Below are 24,988 nucleotides of genomic sequence, written 5' to 3' on the forward strand. Positions count from 1 at the left end.
CGTACACGAGCACTATCCTAAATAAGGACGATTTGCGTTGCCAATGTCAATTAACCCACAAACCCACACGTCTTTGGAGGGTGGGAGGAGACTGGAGCACCTGGAGAAAACCTACACGGTCACAGGGAGAACGTACCAAGGACAGACACAAGGACAGAGGTATCGGGGGGGGGGTCGACATTTTCATGATCACCAGACTGCTGCTGAACAGTTCGAAGCATCAGTTCTGTAAACCTGCACGTGCTTTCACACAAACAGTTATTCCGTCTAGATAGCACGGCAGGTGAAACTATTTAATTTTCAATTCCTTCAGGAGACTATTGAATCCAGTCCAGAGGAATGGATGTATTCTGCTTTATCAATTAGTTTGCCAAAAGATTCCACATTTTAAATTAACCAGAGCATATATTGCTATCTACTTCAATGTAGGTCACATTTATGCTCTCCCGTTAAGGTCCCTCTGAACTAATGGAAACGATTCTTCAGCTTTTGCGCAAAACACTGGTTCTACCGTTATTGGAGTGTTGTGTACAATTCTGGTCACCACAGTAGAGGATGTGGTGTCAACACAGGGTGCAGAAAGATTCAGCAGCATGGTGTCTGGAATGGGGGTCTGTACTGATAAGGAGAGACTGGGGAGGCTGGGTTTATTCTCAATTGAGTACAAGAGGCCAGGGGGTGACCTTATAGAGATTGATAAAATGAGGGGGCAGAGGTAGAATCTTTTTCCCCATGGCAGGGAAGTCTAGAGCTAGAGAACACAGATTTCAGATGAAAGGAGAGATATTCAGAGCAGATCTGGGGGATATGTTTTTGACACAGTGTGGGTAGTTAGCTGCCAGAGGTGGTGGTAGAGGGAGTCACAAGTACAATTTTATAAAGGCATTTGGACAGATACTTAGAAAGGAATGGTTGTAGAGGAGTGGGATTAGGGTAGATAGATAACAGTCAGTGTGTAAGAAAGAACTGTAGATGCTGCGGGTCCCGCTGAGTTACTCCAGCTTTGTGTGTCTACCTTAGATTAGTCAGCATGGATGAGGTGGACCATGTGCTGTACAATTCTATGACGTTATGTTTTATAGGCAATAACTCTCAGCCATAATGAAGAAAGTGTTCACTTGATGCTTCTATTCTATTCATTTACTAATCAGGCAAATGACCCATTCTATCAACAACTACACAGCGGCTCTGAGCTACTATCTACCTCATTGGAGATCCTCGGGCTATCTTTAATCGGACGTTACCTTGCACTAAACGTTATTCCCTTTATCACGAACACTGTGGGTGGCTTGATTTGAATATGTATTATCTTTCCACTGACTGGTTAGCATGCAACAAAAGCTTTTCACTGTAGCTTGGTGCGCATGACAATAAAGTAGACTAACTACCTAACATTTCTTGGTAAATCCTAATAAACTTCCCAGACCTCCCCAGATCCCTCTTCAATGCACCAGATCCCTCTTCAATGCACCATACCTTTGTCAACAGTTCCTTCTTGTACTTTGCCAAGTATTTTGTAAAATAAACCACACCACTATGAACGGCAGCTTGTTTCTCTGCTACAAGAAATAATGACCAAGGAACTCAATATGACCTCGTTTTTAAGAGATCCACGTTGATTGGTCTAGATAAACTCGTTTTTCTCCAGATATTTCCATATTTAGTCATATAATTTCATGACTATCTGTTTGAGTTTAGTTTATTGTCACATGTACCGAGGTACAGTGAAAAGCTTTTGTCGCATGCTAACCTGTCAGTGGAAAGACAATACACGATTACAATCAAGCCATACAGATGAGATGCAAGTTGTAAAATGGGGTTATTTTCCAAAACTGCCACCTAATTAATTTTGCAAAACAGAAAGCTCTCCTACAAAGGAATCTTATGGCACTTCTCTGGAAAGCCATTTGCTGAACACACAATAGAGAAACAAACCCTGTGGCCAACTGCATGACATTGATCCTGTGTGAGATTCTACCCTGTGTGAGATCTGCTTTTCCCTTCAATCTTTGCCCCTCATCCATGCAATTCACTTCCACTTCTCTTGCTGTCTCCCTCACTCCCCAAACTTGGAGATTTGCTCAAGTTTGACTCCTGATTTTCATCTTTACTGCTAGTTGCAAAATGTATTTTCTTTATCTTTCCTACTGAACTTATTCACTTTTTTTTTTAAATTAAGTTCTCCCTCCCTTCTATTTGAGAGATAAGGTTCCAGTTTGTTCCATCTTCCTGGAATAGTTCTGGCACTATCTTTATAAACCATAATTACACCTTCTCCAGTGAAATGACATCCCAACACTTTCTGATTCCAGGCTTGACAAGACCATGTTAAGTAAATTCGACACCAACACAATGTAAATATTACAAATGTGAATAATGATTTCACAAAACTGGCCAGAAAATGTGATATTTTAAATTATTATATCTGAACTGAAATTTCTCCCAAATCCTTAAAAAACCCTTGATTAATAAAATGTAATTCACAGTCCAGTAGAAGAGATTACAAGGAGAAGGCAGGAGGAAGGAAAGATAGACCAGCCATGATTGAATGACAGAGCAGAATCAATGGGCTGAATGGCCCAATTCTGCTCCTATGTCTTACGGTCTTGTAGGTTTCAGCTTGGCCTCATGGACAGATCGCAACTACATTTGTTTGTCACAAGGGCGGCACGGTGGCGCAGTGGTAGAGTTGCTGCCTTTAAAGCGCTAGGGACCTGGGTTCGATCCTGACCACGGGTGCTGTCTGTACGGAGTTTGTACGTTCTCCCCATGACCTACGTGGGTTTTCTCCGGGTGCTCCGGTTGTCTCCCACACTTCAAAGACGTACAGGATTGTAGGTTAATTGGCTTGGCATAATTGTAATTTGTCCCTAGTAGGACAGTGTTAGTGTGCTGGTCGGCACGGACTCGGTGGGCACAAGGGCCGGTTCCTGCACTGTATCTCCGAAACTAATAAAAACTAGGCAATGGACAGAAACTGGCCATTATTGCAGAATACTCCTCAAACAGCTGTCACCTTGTGCTTACCTGATCAGTTTGGTAATGGAGGGATAGTTACTGTGTAATCCACGAAGAGCCTCAGACAGGTCTTTGTAATCATGGTAACGGTAGAGATTTAGGTCGACACGTGCGGACAAAATCAGGTTCTGCAACCCATTTTCAGACGACAAGTTCTTGATGAGTTTTTCAAATTCCTGGCCGGGGTCCGCTGAGGACTCGGTGAGCACTTGGTCAAGGCCACTGTCGTGGTTGTTCGCCACACGCGTAAGGGTGAAATTTACTTCCACTGCCTCTTCCACCACTGTCACGCTCCTGGTCTTTGGGGTATATCTGCAGGGGGTGAGGAGACAAGTAGTAAAACATGGCAGAACATGCTTCCAGGATTTGTACAATCACAACTAAAATCTTGCTAACTAACTCTTTTACATAGAAACAGTTTATTTTCCCTCCACTCTTTTTTTCCAAGACAGTTTTCTTTCTGCTTGTCATTTTCTAATGTAATTCTTAAGTGGTTATCTAGTTCTCAATAGAAGTCATGTTATAATCAACTTGGACTGCTTCATGCAAACACCATTCCAATTCATTCATCGTGTTTTATCTATGCGCATTATAAAAAAGCAGAACTACTGTACCTGTACAGTAATGGAATATAATCATATTCAATTTATAAACAAAAGTCTCTTTTTGTAAATGAAAGTATGTCAAAGTGCAATATCAGGTTAAGTGAACACTTCCTCACAACCTTTCTGTCCTGGGCCTCCTCCATGGCCAGAGTGAGTCCCAGCGTAAATTGGAGGAGCAGCACCTCATATTTCGCTTGGGTAGTTTACACCCCAGCGGTATGAACATTGACTTCTCCAATTTCAGGTAGTCCTTGCTTTCTCCCTCCTTCCCCTCCCCTTCCCAGCTCTCCCACAGCCTACTGTCCCCGCCTCTTCCTTTCTTCTTCCCGCCCCCTCCACCCCCACATCAATCTGAAGAAGGATCTCGACCTGAAACGTCACCTATTTCTTCGCTCTATAGATGCTGCCTCACTGAGTTTCTCCAGCATTTTTATCCACCTTCAATTTTTCCAGCATCTGCAGTTCCTTCTTAAACATTTCTCCACAACTGGTTTGCTTTATTGTGTTGTACGTTAACATTCCCAGTAGAATGAATCCTTCAACAATTAACAACGCTACTGATCCCTCTACTACCACGCCTTTTAATTCAATGCAACAACAATCTCTTCCGCATTCTGTAAGTACTAACTGCTTTTCCTGTAAACATGGACTCAAAAATACTATGGTTAAAAACAAAACCACACACCTACTTGTAATTATTTCCTGTTCACACAAGGAAATAGCAAAAATAAATATTGGTGTCTTGGTCCAGAAGTTCCCCAAGTGACAAGCTCCCAAAACTCATTAATGACCTGGATACCAAGCAATTAGTTGATGCTCTAGACAGCACAGTCCTCATGGCAAGGTCCAGTATTGTGGCTGGGCTGAAAGCCCATGGGTGAAGGTGGGCAAACATGCCCTGCCTGCACAACAGCAGATAAACACTCACACCATGCCAAGCCCCAGCTTCTGGGTCAGCTGGCTGTCAAACCTCCAAAACTAGAATGCAACTCAACGTCCGACATCCGCCAAGCCAATTAAAAAATATTGATTAGTACAAGTGTCAGAGGTTATGAGGAGAAGGCAAGAGAATGGGGTTAGGAGTGAAAGATAGATCAGCCATGATTGAATGGTGGAGTAGACTTGATGGGCCGAATGGCTTAATCCTGCTCCTATCACTTACGATCTTATGAAAATAAATACAAAGCTAAATTTATGTTAAAAAACATGCACGTTATCTCAGTTACCTCACTCCAAGCTTAACTAAGTGGCCAAGGTGGACGTTAGGACCTACTTCTGTTCTGTACAGCTCTATGACTCCACCAGTGGAGCACATGTGAAGATTTGGTAAAGCTGCCGACAAAGAGCAGCCAGGAAGTTTGGTGCCTCTGAGAACCAGAGGACACAGGTTTAAGGTGAAGGGGGAACAGATTTTATAGGAATCTGAGCTGCTGGAGGAGGTAGTTGAGGCAGGTTCAGAGGAACACAAGCCAAATGCAGGCAGATGGGAAAAGTATAGATGGAACATGTTTGTTGGTGAGGAAGGAACTACAGATGCTGGTTTAAACCAAAGATAGACACAAAATGCTGGAGTAACTCAGCGGGACAGGCAGCATCTCTGGAGAGAAGGAATGGGCGACCCTTCGTCAGACTGAAAGTCACAGAAAAGGGAAACAAACTTTAGTGTGGACGTTGGGCCAAAGGGCCTGTTTCCACACTATATCACTGTGACTCGGAATTGTTGTGCCTGTGTCAGAACCTTAAGTGATTGATATACGATTGGTTTCTTGCTTCTCACCCTCGAGCGGAGGTAGTGATCTTGTAGACACCAGGCAGGAGCAGCCGCCAGTAATCTCCATCTTTCGCAGATCTCACAAGATGGTTCACCTCGGCAACTGTGATGGTAGCATTGAAAATCCCCTTTCCATTAGTGGCATCAATTATAAAGCCCTTCACACCACGGTGCACCTGATGTCAACATATTAAATCACAATCAGATTTGCTTGGTATGAATGTGAATGAAGCTGTTCACTGTATCTCTGTACATGTGACAATAACAATAAACTAAACAATGTAACACAATCTGCTAAAAGTAGGCAGGGGTTTGTGTATAATTTGTTCAAATCAAAATGTATTTCCATAAATGTATTAAATAGCATGACTTTTAATGTCCCAGTATTAAAATCTACCTTAAAATCAGGTGCTTGAGTACAATTACGTGCAACCATGACAAAAGTTCAGCAACTTAGTAAATAAAATGGAAACACCCACAATCTTTGCAATTTTGATGTTACTATTTCTGCATTTCTGACTTTTGCACGGCCTTAATCACGCCAATAGTTGTTGGTTGCCAATCTGAAACAGAGTCACACGCCCTGAAGATAAGACACAAAAAGCTGGAGTAACTTAGCAGGACAGGCAGAACCTCTGGAGAGAAGGAATGGGCGATGTTTCAGGTCCAGCCCCTTCTTCAGACAATTCTGCCAAAGGATGTTCGAGCTGCAAAATAAACTCTGTTTTCCTCTCCAAAGGCACTGGCTGATCGAGCATTTTGTGTTTTATTTTAGCTTAACTGATCCATAATTTCATTATTTACCCTCCCAACTACTCCTTTCTTGAATAGAGGTGCTACATCTGTGGATTTTCAATCTGCTGGGACTTTTCTGTATCCAGGGAATTCTGGTAAACTACAGCCAATGCATACACCATCTCTGTGTAGCAGGGAACTGCAGATGCTGGTTTAGTTCTGAAGATAGACTCGGTCCCACTGAATCACTCCAGCATCTTGTGTCTATCATCCACCATCTCTGTGTCTCAGGGAACTGCAAATTTAGTTCTGAAGATAAGACTCGGTCCCACTGAATTACTCCAGAATCTTGTGTCTATCATCCACCATCTCTGCAGCCTTTTCCTCATAGCCCATTGAAAGCTTACAACATAGTTAAGATGTTAAATGTGCCTATTATTTAACATTCTTATAACAGGAGCCTCAGGGAAGGGTGCAACATAACTGGATAATTGAGCATCATCCGGCTGACAAGCTGCCAGAAGAATCAGTAAAGGTGGTTACAATGACACTGTTTAAAATATATTTATACAGGTGTATGCTGGGAAAAGGTGGAAGGGATGTGGGTTGTAAATGCAACTAGCTCAGACAGACAACTCATCAGCATGGACGAGTTGGGCTGAATGGCCTGTTTCCATGCTATATAACTGTTGGGCTCTGGGGAGGTTGTTGGCAATGCCAGTTTTTATTGCCCATTTCCATCTGATGCAAAAAGGCAATTAAGAATCAGGTACATAGACACATCTATGGTCGGATACAAGCCAGACAAGGAAATAATAGCAGATCTCCGAACATGAAAGGCCATGTGGCACCAGAGACTTACTAAAGCATGAAAAACTAACTTAATATCAGATTGAATTTACCTGCTTCATAAACTGCAGAAGGGACCTTTTATTTTGCTTCCAATACTTTGGTAGATCACTAGCGTAGGGGAATTTAAAACAACCCAACTCTATAGTAACTTCAAAGCAATTTGTATGAAGATAATTCCAGTCCTGCATGCCACCTGTGGAACAAGGATTTACACTTTATTAAATGTTTCAGCCGTTTCAGACAAACAAGTCATATCTAATGTGGAATAACTATCAGCTATGGCAGAGGTAAAATTACAGGTTTCATTAAAATCTACAAATATCTCCAATTTATTGGAAAAATGCAATTACACAATTTTATTTTCCAGGACAATACATGTTTGCATTCTGAAGTAGATCCTGCCTTTGGAATGTGGGGAGATTGTGACTTGAGGGTATGCATTGTTAAAATATACGACCTGGATCCGTGATCTATCCTTGTATGAGCCAAATAATGTGGCAGTAGAGAAACGGTATTAGAAAACATCACGTTTCTCAGTGTGATCCAAAGGCACATCATGTGCTGTGATAGTTTCAGGTTAAATGATACTGGGCTGCATTATTTGCACAGACATTAGTCAGAACCCAGCTCGCAGCAGGGAAAAGGAGGCATGAGATGTGTGCAGAAAGGAACTGCAGATGCTGGTTTACACCAAAGACAGACTCAGCGGGACAGGCAGCATCTCTGGAGCTTGGTGAGGACTCCTTCTCATAGAAAAAGGATGGGAGGCGGAGGAAGAAAATCTCTAGGTCGTAACAGACCTGTAACTCGTTGAGAGGAGAACAAAGGTGAGGCCTCTGTTGAGGACAGACCAGTCTCAACACAAAATATCACCCATTCCTTCTCTCCAGAGATGCTGCCGGTCCTGCTGAGTTACTCCAGCATTTTGTGCTGGAGTCTTGAACAAAACGAAGTGCCGGAGGAACATGGCGGGTCAGGCAGCTTCTATGGAGGGAATGGATGGGTGACATTTTGGGTCAGGACCCTTCTTCAGACTGAAGGGTCCTGTCCATTCCCTCCACAGATACGATACAATACAACTTTATTTATCCCAGGAGGGAAATTGGTTAAATTGTTGCCTGATCTGCCGAGTTCTACCAGCATGTAGTTTTTGATGGTAGTCATGGTACAGCTATCATTAAGTACAATAAAGTGCTGCTTTATCTATTAAACATTACTGTCTTGAATAAACCGCACCCTGATTAGTAAAATCATAGTGATTGTCTAGTGATGGATTTATGTCCACAATCTCCTGCAAACTAACTAAACAATACACGGGAACGTAGCCAGACAACTCTTATTGGGTCCACACCACCAACAATTCTTCACCCGGTTTATGCAACAGCTGCATCATCAGCTGTTTGGGTGTAGCTTCTTCACTGGGATATTATGGTTGCAGAATTTGCCTTGGGCCCTCATTATAGGTGATAAACAACTGAGAAAGTTGTTTGCTACGTATCATACAGGAACTTTCTCAGCTCAGGATCAGATGCATATCAATAGATAGACAAATGATCCATATTCTTCACATGACCTTGTATGACACAGCAGGTGGCCATTTGGCCCATCAGGTCCATGCAAACCTTTGGAGCAACCCAATAATCCCAATCCCCTCTCACATATCTCCCTCAATTCCATCCCGACTCTCCCAAGACACGTCTACATTTACAGTGTCCAATTAGTTATGAATCCGCTAGCCTTTAGGCCAGAGGTCGGCAACTCATGGCCCACGGGCCGAATCAGGCCCGTAAACCGAAATCATCCGGCCCGCAGGCGTATTTCTTTTCAGTTTGTTTTCGCGACCTGGGAATTGTAGCCAGTCCCGGGACACGCAGGTGACCTGGGCGCTACAGCCAGTCCCGGGGCAGGCGAGCGGATATGGGAACGGCAGCCAGTCCTGGGGCATGCGAGGGACCTGGGAACTGCAGAAAACTAATTGAAAAACAGGTGAAAACTAAAGCGAGAAACAACACCAAGTGTCACACTGTGGCGATAGATGTGGCCTGCCATCCGCTCACAGACATGGGGCCTGGACCCTATGCAGAACAAGGTTGCCAAGCCCTGCTTTAGGATGTGGGAGGAGGCTGGAATGTCCAGGAGAGGCCCACACAGTCAAAGGGGAACATGCAAGCTCTGAGACAGCACGGGTTAGAATCAAATACAGTTGGCACTACGCACTGAGCCCAAACAAAACGAATATGTTTTTTTTTAAATTAAAATGTGACAGAACATCTTACCTGGCACATTGTACCATTTTGCACCATTGGTGATTCCCCGAGGAAAATATTCGTCAGGATATATATTTTTACAAGGATGACCTTCAAACATTGGACCATTCTCCTAAACACAAAAGTCAGAAAGCAGTTATCTTTGTGTTCGTCTGCCCACACGCCGGCCATGTGCGTCTTTATGGTCTTCTTCAGCCAGTGTTTGAGGAAAGCTCACTGGACATCGCGATTCATTCATTGTGTCCCGTTTCAAACGATCACCGACATTATTGCAATCTACAAGCACACCTCCTCATCGATCCGCCTACCACCTGTGATGGCTAAATTGATTTTATGGACAACCAATCACCTTAAAATCATCTTTGATCTTCATTAACATTTTTGAGACATGTTCTATTTTCCATTTCTTCTCAATCCCATGTGTAAACCAACTTCTCCGGCATTCAGCTGTGCACCTCCTGCAGCCAGTCACACAGGTACACTTCCATTGGTGTTTACTCTGGAATTTTACTTCCCAGACCGCACTCACTGCCGCACCCGCCTCTGAAGCAGGGCAACGGTTCAAATGCCTTTCAGTGACTCTGCATTATAACATCAACTTTATCTCTCCAAGGGTTCCCTCTGTTTAGTATGAAGCAAAAGGCACCAGGAACTCACAAAATGCTGGAGTCACTCAGCAGGACAGGCAGCATCTCTGGAGAGAAGGGATGGGATGCTCCAGAGATGCTGCCTGCCCCGCTGAGTTACTCCAGCATTTTGTGTCTACCTTTGATTTAAACCAGCATCTGCAGTTCTTTCCTACATGTCTGGAGGAACTCAGCAAGTCCGGCAACATTGGAGAGAGCGGACAGGCAGCTCTCCACCAGGCTACAAGTACCCTCATAATTCCAACATAATCAGGCAATTGCAATTCATTTCCCCTGTGACCATTCACATGCATTTTGGCTACTGCTCTGGTCTGCATCTACATTTACATTTTACCCTACAACGCTACGAACATCTTTCAATTCTGGTTTGTCACTAGCTAAATCCCTCTTTTGATATCATGCGTTTTATCTTTCCCCTCTTACACACTCTGCCTTTGCAGTGAGAGGGCAGTGGAAAAGCTGCTCTGTGATTAGCTGGGACATACAAGAGGAAACGATTACCATGCACAGCTGAATAATGGTCAGCTGCTTACCTCCAGAGGCTGTGAAGTAACATTCACAAGGCCATTTATCTGAGTGAGGGCTACCACAGTGGAGGCATGAATCTTACAATCAAACCATCCCAGTCATTACCCTTTTACTTCCTTCAAAGACCTCACCCTCTCAATTACAATTTTGTTTACCCAAGTGGCATTAACATTGTTTTAGAGAGCTGGAATTAATTATTTCCTTAGATTCTGCACAGAGCAAGGGCTGATCTTTGGTCATTCCAAACCATCTCTATTCATCGTCCTACGGTCCATTGATTGCCACCCCATTGACACTCACACTGCCTCCCTTTCCTTCAAATCACAATCATAATAATACTTTATTAGCCAAGTATGTTTTGCAACATGCGAGGAATTTCATTTGCCAATTACAGTGAAGACCTCATCTAATTGAGTCCTTTCTCCTTCAACCCAACTTCCTTCTACCTTCCTCAGGAAAAGAACACCCCCTCTTCACTTAAAAATAGTCAAGGCCAATGAAATAACAGACACACCACTGCCATAAATGTCATCATTCCATATGAAACAAAAACAGACATTACAAAAATATGAAAAATGCTTCATGTAGAAAATGTCCAATTAACATCTCATTTGTATTAGTGTTGGTCTCGTGGGCATGTTTTTGATGACAGTCATGATCCGAAGTCATTTCCTTTCATCGATTTCACAAATTTCAGATTTTAACCTTTAAATATTTACTTGGCAGCCACACAACCCCGACAAGGTACAAATTACTTTATTTAAAGCAGCTTTAAGAGAACAGGAAATAATCTACAAATATTGGGGGAAGCAATTTAGTTTGCGGGGTAGAAGGATATTATCAGCAAAAATGGAGATGTCATAAGTGATAGGAGTAGTATTAGGCCATTCGGCCCATCAAGTCTACTCAGCCATTCAATCACGGCTGATCTATCTCTCCCTCCTAACCCCATTCTCCTGCCTTATCCCCAGCACCCCTGACACCCGTACTAATCAAGAATCTATCTATCTCCGCCATAAAAAGATCCATTGACGGCCCCCACAGACGTCTGTGGCAATGAATTACAGATTCACCACCTCTGACTAAAGACATTTCTCCTCAACTCTTTTCTGGAAGAACATTCCTTTGATTCAAGGCTATGACCTCCTAGACTTTCTCACTATTGGAAGCATCTTCTCCACATCCACTCTATCCAAGCCTTTCACTATTCTGTATGCTTAAATGAGGTCCCCCATATTCTTCTAAACTCCAGCGAGTACAGGCCCTGTGCCGACAAACGCTCATCATTGGTTAACCTATGCATTGCTAGGGTCATTTTTGTAAACCTCCTCTGGACCCTCTCCAGAGCCAGCACATCCTTCCACAGATATGGTGCCAAGGTCTTCTGGAGAGGCAAGGGGCAGGGTGCGGAGAACACAGGGATAAAGCCAGGAGAGAATGCAGGAAACAGAAGTTTTCACTGGTATTTAATGTGGAGAAAGCGTGCGGAGTGAGAAATATAAAGTTGGATTATCAAAATGGAAAGAGTGCAAATGAGTGTAGTGTAGTATTGTTGTGCATGGATTACATCAGGTGTATGACTTCTGTGTACGGTTATGTAATAATCATAGCTTTACAGTGGTACAAATCGAACGTTGGGAGAGCAAGGAACTGGCTTGAATGCCACTTTAACAGACCTTTAATATCCTAATGGGCGAGTAACCATTTGTAATATATAATCAGATCATATACTTAGAACTTTGGTGAGGCGCTATAATGTTTTATGACATTGATGAAGCTGCATCTGAAATACTGTATTCAGTTTTGGTCACTCTGCTACGGGAAAGCTGTCATTAAGTTTGAAAGAGTACTGCAAAGATTTTCAAGGACGTTACTGTGGTATCTAGTGTTTTCCAGCACAGGGGAATCAAGACTAGAGGGCATAAGTTTAAAGTAAGAGAGAAAAGACTTAATAAGAACATGAGGGACAAGCTATCCACACAGAGGGTGTTGGGTAAGTAGACAACCTGCCAGAGGAAATAGTTGGTGTCAGTATAATAACAAAATTTCTAATATATTTGGGCAAGTACATGGATAGGAAAGGTTGAGAGGAATATGGGCCAAATGGGATATCTTGGTTGGCACGGACGAGTTGGGCCGAAGGTCCTGTTTCTGTATTCTATGGACTTATATACTTGGAATTTAAAAATCTCAACGTCTAAGTTTACAGAAATAATATTAGAAAAACTAGGCTATTCAATATAACCTTGGGGTGGGAGATTGCAACCTTCACGTGGTCTGCCCTGTTTCGACGAATGCAATCAACCTGGTGTGCACAATCAAATAAGATCAAATAGAACAAGTTGTCCTACAACTTTAGGCTGTGCACGCCATACGCAAGAAGATAAAGAATATAACCTTACATATTCTCTAAAGTAATGAAAAGTACAGTATATATTCTTAAAACAAATTCAATAAGCACATGGAATAATGCAGGCCATAACCTGTTTGTGATGGAGATTAACTGGAGAGAGATTGGTAACAATGAAATCGAATCACACACCACAAAGTTAACAGTTTTTAAACTTTGTAGGAATCTAATTAAAGCAAGTCATGTACCTTGGCAAAAGAAAGTGCCAACTGGCAAAAGACGGCATCGTCTGGCGATCTACTGTACATGTCTGCGCCATCTGGATCATCATCATAAGGGTAATTCACGACGAGAGTACCTGGCCAAAACAGGAGCAGTATTTTAATGTGAATGCGTTCCAATATACCGGCGAGCTACATAAACCACATCAAAACAACCTGACATTTAATGAATAAATTCATTAAAATGTACTCAGAACATTCACAGATGCTTGAAATTTATATGTAGTGATAATTCTCTTTCCCACCCCACACTTCTCCCTCCCACTGATTGCAGAAAAGCACAGGAACATTGTTCTGAAGGCACAAGGAACTACGGATGCTGGTTTACAAAGATACAAAGCGGGTTCGGCAGCATCTCTGGAGAACTTAGATCGGCAACATGTATGCGATGGAGGGTCCCAACCCAAACTATCTCCTCTCCGTGTTCTCCACAGATGATGCCTGACCCGCCAAGTTATTCCAATACTTTGCTTCTAACATTGTTCTGACATTGGCTGAGGTTATACCATTTCTCTTTGTCTTTTGGAACGTAATGTTTACTCAAAATGTTCCACATGATTAAAATCACGCCCAACTTGACCGAAGGAGGAAATGTACTCACCTCCATGTAAATTAGCTGACAACACAAAGGGAATCCTATTGAGCCAATCCATCATCGCTAATGTCTCGGGCTGACGCGGATCAATGATTTGAAAGAACTGATCGGGAAAGTTGCGATTCAGATCATAGTTATTACTGTTGTTTCTTCCAACTACACCATCCATGTCCCCTGAAATCATAAGCAGGTGAATGATTCAGAAACATACAAGATAAATTTCAGAAACAAGAGTGAAACTTTCACACCAAGTAACGTTCTCCAGCACACAACACTGTGTTATCTGTGGTTTTAAAAAAAACATTAGCATTTTAGAAAAGGATAAATTATGGATCATTTATTTTCTTCCTGGGCATACATTTACAGCAATGGCAAACATCTTAATTAGTAGAACGGAGACCAATAAATAAAGAGGAAGAAGATTGGACTTTTTTGCCTTCCATGACAGTGAGGACTGTGGGGAATCCTCTGTGGTGGATGTTTACATTAACGGTTATGTAGTGGTGTGTCTTGTTGCTTTTTTTTCATATGGCTGCATGGTAATTCGCATATCACTGTATCTTAATTGGTACACGTGACAATAAAAGACCTTTGAAACCGTTGAACTTTGGGACATGTGACAATAACAAACCTATGTACAATTAAAAGCTTTGTTTTGCATGATATTTGAACAGATCAACAGATATACCATACATTGCTAAAATCAGTTCAATAATTCGCGTATAATAGATAAGAGCTATTTTCAAGAGATGGAAAGAGATCTAATGTCAGAGATGCAATAACGTCAATCTGTAAGTATTTTTTAAGACCAAGCCATATGTTTCATAGACTTAAGCATTTAAACTGAAAATAAAGATGATTTTTGTAAATCCACATTCTTAAATTCATTCTACTTCAACACAGGTTCTTGCAAAGTAATCAGTTCCACAGACATCCCAACATCACTTTCGGCAGGCAAGACCAGAAATATAGCAGAGGCAGACCATCACGCACATAGTAGAGGCAGACCACACTCCCCACAGTTGACTCCATCTACACTTCATGTTACTTCAGAAAACCAGCCAACGTAATCAAAGACTTGTCCCACCCCAGTTATTCCCTCTTCCGCCCACTCTAGTCTGGCAGAAGGCACAGAAGCTTGAAAGCTGCACCGCCAGACTGAGGAACAGCTTCTTCCCCTCTGTTATCAGGCTTCTGAACGGTCCTTCCATAAGCTAGGGTACTGTCCGATTCACCTCTAGGCTTTGTCTACGACACTGGTGCACTACAACGCTAAGAACTATATTATGTACCTTCCCCATTGATCTACCTATTGGAATCAAGTTTAACAATATTGTATTTACATATAATATTTAGTCTGATTGGGTAGGAAAACAAAGCTTGTCTGTGCAGGTGACAATAATAAAACTGATAAACATGGTTATTAGACTACTTTCTTTTATCCACAGCACATTTTATTAAACATTATTTTTAAAGCTAGTCTTCCCAATGGAAAAAAAGTATTACCTTCTGTTGAACGTTCATATCCATCAGGGTTCATAGAAGGCATGATGTGGATCCTGGTGTTATTCACCAAACTGGTCACTTCAGGATCTGTGCCATAATTACTGCAGAGGTACTCAATAAGGTTGAGGAGCAGCTCACGGCCCACCACCTCATTCCCATGCATATTCCCAATGTACTTGAACTCTGGCTCGCCTAGTCAGACAGAAAGCGTGGCGTATTTAACATAGTTCAACTATTTCCTCTTATAAATCACTTGTACTTAAAACACTTGGTTTTGTAAATCTATGCAATTTTGCAAATAAATTGTGTATGACCCGTCCTCCTTGCAGAGTGGCTCTTAGTGCCACCCAACGCACAACGACTAGGTATATTGTGTGCGGTCAGAAACGTGAGAGCACTTAAAGAACTACCGTGTCTGCAGCCAGCAGTGCTTCACCTCACCAAATGACCTCACCCAATGACTGCGTCAGTGAAGGAAACAGGAGGAACTCAGCCAGCTAGCTCCACCGTCCTAAAGCAACATGAATGACCCCCAACTCTTTCTCCGCTGCATTGGCGCTGCCTCCGGCACCCGCGCAAACTTGTTGATTTCATTAACTTCGCCACTAACTTCCACCCTGAACTCAAATTCACTTGGCATCTCTCTCCCCTTTCATGATCTCTCTGTCTCCATCCAGCACAGGGGACAGACTATCAACTTGCATCTGCTACAAACCCACCGACTCCCACAGTTATCTGGACTACACCTCCTCCCACCCTACATCTTCCAAAGACGCTATCCTTTGCTCTCAATTTCTCCATCTTCATACATCCAATCCCAAGATGAGGCTTTCCATTCTAAGACATTTAAGATGTCCTTGTTTTTTGTGGACATGGTTTTCCCCTCCTGCTGTCATAGACGGATTCCCACACTCTCGTCAGTGTCCTGTACATCGCCAACACCAAGCTTAGACTCAGCGACCGTTTTGCTGAACACTGGCACTCGGTCCACCAAGGCCGACTGAAAATCCCAGTTGCTAACTATTTTAATCTCCTTTTCCCAATCCTATACTGACCTTTCCGTCCTGGGTCTGTAGAATTATTGGCAGCAAAAGTACAATGCATTTCCTGAGCAACTTTCATTTCAAGCCATCAATGGGACAATAAAATCCTGGCTCTCAAGACAATAGGGGGAACGGTGCATTCATTTTGACCGTAGAAATATAGATACACATTAAATAGATTGTGCACTATTACAGCAATTATACCTAATTCATGGACGCCCGGATTGTCTGATATTTCCATGACATACAAATTTCTTTCTTCCACAGATTTTCCGATGCTATAGCTCCTTGTGATGGCTGGATATTCCGTTGCGTATTTCCTCAGTAGGATCTCCATATCTATGTAATTATGATGTCTGAAGTTCTCTGGCTCAATGGTATTGGACTGCTGGACATCCTCCATTTCAGATACATTGTGCATCTTGAATTCAGTCGAGCTTGCCATGGTTGGAGTGACTGTCTCAATGGTGTGATTATCTAGAGATTGGAGTGTGAAATTAAGTTGTGTGGCTGGACCCTCCAGTACCTCAACATCCAAGACAGTGGAGGGCATGTAACTGCGGAAATACAAGCAATGTTTAGATACACTTTGTTAATAAATAACCAAAATCTATCATATTAATTCATTTAAAAAAAATCATAGAATGATAGGTCTGTAGCTTTACAATGGTCCACGTGCTTGATAATTAAATTACTTTCTTTGGTGGAAAAACTTCAAAATGATTTATCTCATATTGTTTTGTTTGAGAGATGACAAAATGTGCTGAGGAGAGCAATGATATATGTTTTAGACGAGCGTCACATGAATAATTCTCTGGGACACAAGCGTAGTTTTCAACAGGAGTTAAGTGTTCCCTTGATGGCACATACGACGAGGGTGATAAGGAAACTGTTATTCTACATGAACAAAATAACTGAAAAATGGGGTTGAAGGGCAATTTAGAATTTAATCTGCATGATTAATGCTAATATAAAGTGATCGTCCTAGCTGGTCACCTCCATGTCAGGTATAAATCTACATTCAGAGGTCCAAGGGAGGTTTGTCTGCCATTGACACTCCTTACCCTTGTGCAACCGTGGTTATATTGTAGATTCCTGGTACAAGCAATCTGTGGAAATCACCAAAACTCCCCGTTGTAATGTTGTGATCAATGCCAGCAACTACAATGGAAGCGTCAGAAATCCCTGAGCCAAGAACGGCATCCGTGACAAATCCTGCAACACCAATGTGAACCTGCAAAACACAAGCAGAAATGTCACTGGCAATTAACAGTAGGTTGAAAATAACCAGGCATTGAGAGTACCCAACTTAACTGCTTCAACTGCCCAGCAGCAAACAAAATCTAGACATTATTAGTCGAGTTCTGGACGTTTATTTAGGTTGAGACAAAAAATGTATTACTAATGCTTACTAATCTTTTCTCAAAATCGCCTTGGCTCCTGTATTAACTTACTGTTGACAAGGAAGAAAGTGAACATTAGAGTGACATGGACCAAACGCAGGCACGTTTGAACTATTGTAGATGAGGCGTTTTGGTCAGCATGGGCAAGTTGGGCCAAAGGGCCTGTTCCCGTGCTGTCTGGTTCTTTTAGTCTTGGCTTGTACACAGCGATCCACGTGTAGGTGAATTTTACATGTACATACTTTTTGGATTTTTAAAAATCTTTTCCCTACAAAGGAATCTCTCTCCTCCTTGAATGTCCTCCACAGCTCAGAGTCATTGTGTCATACAACACAGAAACAGGCTCTTTGGCCCAACTTATCCATGGCAACCAAGAATCTCCATCTAAACTTGTCTCATTTGCCCGAGTTGGCCGATATCCCTCAAAACCAAATTCTTTACCTTGAAACAGTCTTTCTCAATCACATTTGCAAGGTCTCTCTTAAGAACAATTAAAAAAAAAAAAAAAACACCTTTCCCTTCAAAACATTCTCTTAAAATACCTGTTCCATCAAACTTAGAAGGGATTCAAGGTTGTTTTGCCACTCTTCATTCAAGGCAGAGGCAGGTGGATATTTACAACAAGAGAGTTCCAGTGTGATCTCAAAGCAGTCTCCATGCAAGTAATTGTAGTCCTGCATTCCACCTGCAAGTCAATTACAAGTAGATGTCATACAGCCATGCTGAGTATGAGAAGTGCATACCGTTTAGAATGAAGACAATTACTTCGAGCTTTCTCAGTTTCAACATGACATTTAAAAAATGTTTAAATATATTTAATGCTAAGATTGCCGTTTACAGTGAAAAGCTCAACCTAAATTTTATTAGCAAATCAAAATAGTCCGTCTGGTAGAATGATGGCGGACAAGGCAGGCAGGTGATGGTGAATCATCATTGTGAATGCTGTCACCCATACGGTAACTAACCCAAGCTGGTGATTCACAGAGCTGCAGGGCACCTTTAAGTCCTGCAGCCTGTCATTAAGGAACAGGTGATACATTAGCGAGCCACAGAATGTTGAGCAACGTGGGAGGAAAATTGGTGTCAGTGCCCAGACGTGCCCAGTGCTCCCACGTGCCCATTGCCCCCACATGCCCAGTGCCCCCACGTGCCCATTGCTCCCACGTGCCCACTACAAAATGCCAGAGAACAGCGTGCTCCCCATGTACCCACAATAAACAAGGGCAGCAAGAAGTTATAGGAGAATTAGGCCATTTGGCCCATCAATCATGGCATTGAATGGCGGTGCAGGCTCGAAGGGCCATCAATCATTGGCCTCCATAGCCCTCTGTGGCAACGAGTTCTACAATCATAGCAAAAGGATTTGAGTATAGGAGCAGGGAGGTTCTACTGCAGTTGTACAGGGTCTTGGTGAGACCACACCTGGAGTATTGCGTACAGTTTTGGTATCCTAATCTGAGGAAAGACATTCTTGCCATAGAGGGAGTACAGAGAAGGTTCACCAGACTGATTCCTGGGATGTCAGGACTTTCATATGAAGAAAGACTGGATAGACTCGGTTTGTACTCGCTAGAATTTAGAAGATTTAGGGGGGATCTTATAGAAACGTACAAAATTCTTAAGGGGTTGGACAGGCTAGATGCAGGAAGATTGTTCCCGATGTTGGGGAAGTCCAGAACAAGGGGTCACAGTTTAAGGATAAAGGGGAAATCTTTTAGGACCGAGATGAGGAAAACTTTTTTCACACAGAGTGGTGAATCTGTGGAATTCTCTCCCGCAGAAGGTAGTTGAGGCCAGTTCATTGGCTATATTTAAGAGGGAGTTAGATGTGGCCCTTGTGGCTAAAGGGATCAGGGGGTATGGAGAGAAGGCAGATACAGGATACTGAGTTGGATGATCAGCCATGATCATATTGAATGGCGGTGCAGGCTCGAAGGGCCGAATGGCCTACTCCTGCACCTATTTTCTATGTTTCTATGATCTCTGCCTCCTAATCCCATTTTCCTACCTTCTCCCCATATCCCTTAACATCTAATCAAGAATTTGTCCATCTCTGCCTCAAAAATATCCACTGATTTGGCCTCCATAGCCCTCTGTGGCAACGAGTTCTACAGATTAACTACCCTCTGACTAAAGAAATTCCCCCTCACCTCCAGCCTTTTAATTCTGAGGCTGAAGGAAATTCACATTAGGCAGAAAATGATGTTGGGTAGACTGATGGGACTGAAGGCTGATAAATCCCTAGGGCCTGATGGTCTGCATACCAGGGTACTTAAGGAAGTGGCTCGAGAAATCGTGGACGCATTGGTGATCTTTTTCCAATGTTCTATAGATTCAGGATCAGTTCCTGTGGATTGGAGAGTAGCTAATATTATCCTACTTTTTAAGAAAGGCGGGAGAGAGAGAGAAAGCAGGGAATTATAGCCCAGTTAGCCTGACATCAGTGGTGGGGAAGATGCTGGTCAATTATAAAATAGCCACACATTTGGATAGCAGTAACAGGATCGGTCCGAGTCAGCATGGATTTACGAAGGGGAAATCATGCTTGACTAATCTTCTGGAATTTTTTGAGGATGTAACTCGGAAAATAGACAAGGAAGAGCCAGTGGATGTAGTGTACCTGGACTTTCAGAAAGCATTTGATAAGGTCCCACATAGGAGACTAGTGGACAAAATTAGAGCACATGGTATTGGGGGTAGAGTACTGACATGGATAGAGAAGTGGTTGGCAGACTGGAAACACAGTAGGGATTAACGGGTCCCTTTCACAATAGCAGGCAGTGACTAGTGGGGTACCACATGGCTCGGTGCTGGGACCGCAGCTATTTACAATATACATCAATGATTTAGATGAAGGGATTCAAAGTAACATTAGCAAATTTGCAGATGACACCATGCTGGGTGGCAGTCTGAACTGTGAGGACGATTCGATGAGGATGCAGGGTGACTTGGACAGGCTGGGTGAGTGGGCGGTTGCATGGCAGATGCAGTTTAATGTGGATAAATGTGAGATTATCCACTTTGGTGGCAAAAACAGGAAGGTAGATTATTATCTGAATTGTGTCAAATTGGGAAAAGGGGAAGTACAACGGGACCTGGGGGCCCTTGTTCATCACTCACTGAAAGTAAGCATGCAGGTACAGCAGTGAAGAAAGCAAATGGCATGTTGGCCTTCATAAGAGGAGTTTAGTATAGGAGCAAAGAGGTCCTTCTGCAGTTGTACAGGGCCCGAGTGAGACCACACCTGGAGTAATGTGTGCAGTTTTGGTCTCCAAATTTGAGGAAGGACATTCCTGCTATTGAGGGAGTGCAGCAGAGGTTCACGAGGCGGGACTGTTATATGTGGATAGAATGGAGCGGCTGGGCTTGTATACTCTGGAATTTAGAAGGATGAGAGGGTATCTTATTGAAACATGTAAGATTATTAAGGCATTGGACACGCTAGAGGCAGGAAACATGTTCCCAATGTTGGGGGAGTCCAGAACCAGGGGCCACAGTTTAAGAAGAAGGGCTAGACCATTTAGAACCGAGAGGATGAAAAACTTTTTCACCCAGAGAGACGTGAGTCTGTGAAGTTCGCTGCCTCAGAAGGCAGTGGAGGTCAATTCTCTGGATGCTTTCAAGAGAGTTAGTTAGAGCACTTAAAGGTACTGGAGTCAGGGGATATGGTGAGAAGGCAGGAACGGGGTTCTGATTGTGGATGATCAGCCATAATCACAGTGGATGGCAGTGCTGGCTGAAAGGGCCGAATGGCCTACTCCTGCACCTATTGTCTGTGGAGTGTGGGAAGGAACCTGGTGAAAACACACACAGGTCACAGGGAGAATGTATAAACTCCATACAGAAAAGCACCTCTAGTCAGGAGCGAACTGGAGTCTCTGGTGAGGTAAAGCAGCAACTCTACCACTGCGCCACCGTGCCACTCTGGTTTGATTTAGTTTAAGTCTTGCTGCTGGCACGGGCAATTTTTACATAACTTACTCTCATTTGTGCTTTGACCTTGTCTGCCTCATTTATTTTGAAACCATTAATGTTTTAACTAAGTGAACCAGTTGTGTACACTGTTCACTGACCTATCCAATCTCAAACATACTCGACATTTTCAATAGTGCTTACGGTAATCATTTGAGCAATTGATCCAATTAAATTGAAAACAGGAGTTTAATTAGCCAGTAAATAAAATATTTCTGATCATCACTGAGTAAACACCATCATTCTGCTGAAACGTTGCCTATCCACGTCCTCCAGAGATGCTGTCTCATCCGCTGAGTTACTCCAGCACTTTGTGCTTTACTCAACATTGCAGCATCTGCAACTTGTCTTTCTCATCCCCACTGAGTTTGATCTTGTTGGAGATGGAAGCTGATATTAGAAGAGACACTCCACAGGTTTGTTCGTCGTTGCTGCCGGTTGTCCCCTGGCCAGATCTACTTTGATTTTCAAATATTTCCCTAAGCCGACCCAGTTTCCCAGAATTACTTTAAAAATATCTCCACTCAGCAAAACGCTTACCACACTTACAGGATATCCTGCAACTGTTGTGTGCGAATAAAACTGGTTAAACTCACCTTAAAAATATAAGCTATTTACCTTTGTCAACAATGGGCTAATTTAAACTTGAAGATATTTGTTTTACAGTTCTGAACAAAACTCATTACAATGCAAAGCAAACTTACGTATTAACAATGGGTTTCTGAAAGCTAACTATTCGAATTAGACACAGTGAATTTTAAATGGGCTCCGTAATACATTCAATAACACCAAGGATGACCGTTGACGCAGTCCTTTTTTTGCATTTCATATGAAGGACGCACATGACCAGAATTTTCCCTTCCTTGCCTATGTGTACACACTGTTGGTCATAAAATTAGTTATTTTGAGGTGAAGGTGAAATCCTAGAAAATTAAAAATGATGTCAAGGTTATGAAAATTAGGAAACCTTCAATAACAACCAGAAGGTTTCAGATAGTGTGCAGTTTTTCAACACCATTGAATACACCAGGCTGCTAAAAAGCCTCTCCACAATCATCTAGAAGGGTATAACTCCAGAAAAACTCCAATCATCTTTGTACAGGACTAACAGATTTTGCAGTATAGTAAATATCCCAGGCAATCCAGTGTGTTAAAGGGAGCAAGAAATATACCATTTGCCACACCTAGCCACAGGCCAACACGTTTCACACTCCTGTTGTTCTGGACCCCAGGCCTGGCTCCTGCCACGCATTAGTATAAGGAGGTTGACGTCACCCCGGCCACTCTACCATCTGTAACTGAAACTCGCCGACCGTTCCACTGAACATAGAAACATAGAAAATAGGTGCAGGAGTAGGCCATTCGGCCCTTCGAGCCTGCACCGCCATTCAATATGATCATGGCTGATCATACAACTCAGTATCCTGTACCTGCCTTCTCTCCATACCCCCTGATCCCTTTAGCCACAAGGGCCACATCTAACTCCCTCTTAAATATAGCCAATGAACTGGCATCAACTACCTTCTGTGGCAGAGAATTCCAGAGATTCACCACTCTCTGTGTGAAAAATGTTTTTCTCATCTCGGTCCTAAAAGACTTCCCTCTTATCCTTAAACTGTGACCCCGTGTTCTAGACTTCCCCAACATCGGGAACAATCTTCCTGCATCTAGCCTGTCCAACCCCTTGCAAGTTTCTATAAGATCCCCCCTCAATCTTCTAAATTCTAGCGAACTTTTGCGCCCAGTCTGCCAAGGCCTGCTGGATTTTCTGGTTTTTAACTCCCCTTCCCCTTCCTTCACTGACCATTCTGCCCTGGGCCTCTTCCATTGCCAAATTGCAAACTGTGTCCTCACTTTGAATTCTCAAATTTTAGGTAACTACAAACCCCACCCCTCTCTCTCCCTTCTCCCGCACAACCTCCCCCATTCCCCCCCCCCCCCCCCTCCCCCCAAGCTCCTTGCAACTCAACCCTCTTGCCTCGCACCGTCTGTCTATTTACCTCGGGCCCCCACCCAAAACATCACGGGCCTTCCAATATTATCCAGAGATGCTGCCTCACCCGCTGAGTCACTCCAACATTTTGTATCTTTTTTGTAAACCTGATTCTGCAGTTCCTTGTTTCTACAATCTGTAGCTCTGGTCTCCACACCCTGCTTACAGTGTGGTCCCTCACCTAATATTCTGGACCAACAAGCAATCCGGAAATCCTGATAGTCAGACATGCAACGATTGGGTGTCAGATCATTAGTTTCTATTGTACATTCATCTGGTTCCTTTCTAACCCGAGGTGACCATCAGCTAGTTCTGCAATGCATCTCCACAGTCCCCCAATGATCTATCCTTCCCCTTCCTATTTCTTATTTATATAGAGCACAAAAATCAGCCCAAAAAACTAATTATCACGCATTTCCCAACCTACTCTTAGAAAAGTCACTTCGACACGACCCACCAATGGTGGAAAGACACAGACCATCTTCTTCAACTCCCACCAAACATTCCATGCTACACTCACAATGGAAACTGTACGAAACCAGATGAGTGTCTGCAGTCTTGTTCAGCTGCTCAACTAGTACAAGAACTGAAAAGGTGTCACCAATATACATTCAGATTAAAATATGCCATATTTTCATTGTAGACACAAAAAGCTGCAGTAACTCAGTGAGTCAGGCAGCATCTCTGGAGAAAAGGAAGAGTGACGTGTCAAGCTCCAGCCATACTTTCATTGTTCACTTCTTATACTTGATAAATTAGTGGTCACTATTCATCAAATCTGCAATGAGATTACGACACGCTGTTGATTGCATCACACAAGCCAGCCTGACCGCTGGTGATAATCACACACATACAAGAAACTTGTGCAAAGGTTAGCTATATAATTTTCCGTCTTTAACAGGTAGAAGCAATTTCTCTCATGTTGAGTTGATGGAATTAATCGTGTTTAACCGAAAGAAATAATTCTCTTTGAACAGCTGCCATCACTGCTTCCCCCCATCGAATAATTAAGACCATAGTTCAGACATTTAAGTGGCTTCCTGGTTTTTCAGCGTTGCGGCGCTTTGTGCTCTGGGTCAGCACCTAATGAGCGACAGCTACAACATCCTCCTGTTGGTGCTTTTTACTGTGTAGGAAAGAACAGCAGGTGCTGGTGTAAACCGATGATAGACACAAAATGTTGCAGTAACTCAGCAGCAGACTGATTCTGAAGAAGGGTCTCGACCCGAAACGTCACCCATTTCCTTCTACCCAAAGATGCTGCCTGTCCCACTCAATTACTCCAGCATTTTCTGTCTATCTTCGGTGCTCCTTATTTGTATTCTTACACCATCACTGTCACACTGCAGCCATTCATTTCGAGATACAGCCTGGAAACAGGCCCTTTGGCTCATTGATGATTTGCATGGAATGTCAGAGATC

At 42.9% G+C, this 24,988-nt stretch overlaps 1 protein-coding gene across 1 annotated transcript in view; it reads right to left on the minus strand.

The window, feature by feature from the left end:
- cpd (carboxypeptidase D) overlaps positions 1–24,988 on the minus strand; it is a 53,397-nt gene that overhangs the window by 16,604 nt on the left and 11,805 nt on the right. The window contains exons 3-12 of the mRNA XM_033046321.1: positions 18,144–18,286; positions 17,263–17,432; positions 16,403–16,755; positions 15,156–15,347; positions 13,656–13,823; positions 13,022–13,131; positions 9,258–9,360; positions 7,032–7,174; positions 5,401–5,570; positions 3,028–3,330 (exon numbers count right to left, since the gene is read on the minus strand). Coding sequence (XP_032902212.1) covers positions 3,028–3,330; positions 5,401–5,570; positions 7,032–7,174; positions 9,258–9,360; positions 13,022–13,131; positions 13,656–13,823; positions 15,156–15,347; positions 16,403–16,755; positions 17,263–17,432; positions 18,144–18,286 — 1,855 coding nt within the window. The remainder of the gene's footprint in view (positions 1–3,027; positions 3,331–5,400; positions 5,571–7,031; positions 7,175–9,257; positions 9,361–13,021; positions 13,132–13,655; positions 13,824–15,155; positions 15,348–16,402; positions 16,756–17,262; positions 17,433–18,143; positions 18,287–24,988) is intronic.

The sequence above is a fragment of the Amblyraja radiata genome, chromosome 28, assembly GCF_010909765.2.
Source record: "Amblyraja radiata isolate CabotCenter1 chromosome 28, sAmbRad1.1.pri, whole genome shotgun sequence".
Lineage (NCBI taxonomy): Eukaryota > Metazoa > Chordata > Chondrichthyes > Rajiformes > Rajidae > Amblyraja > Amblyraja radiata.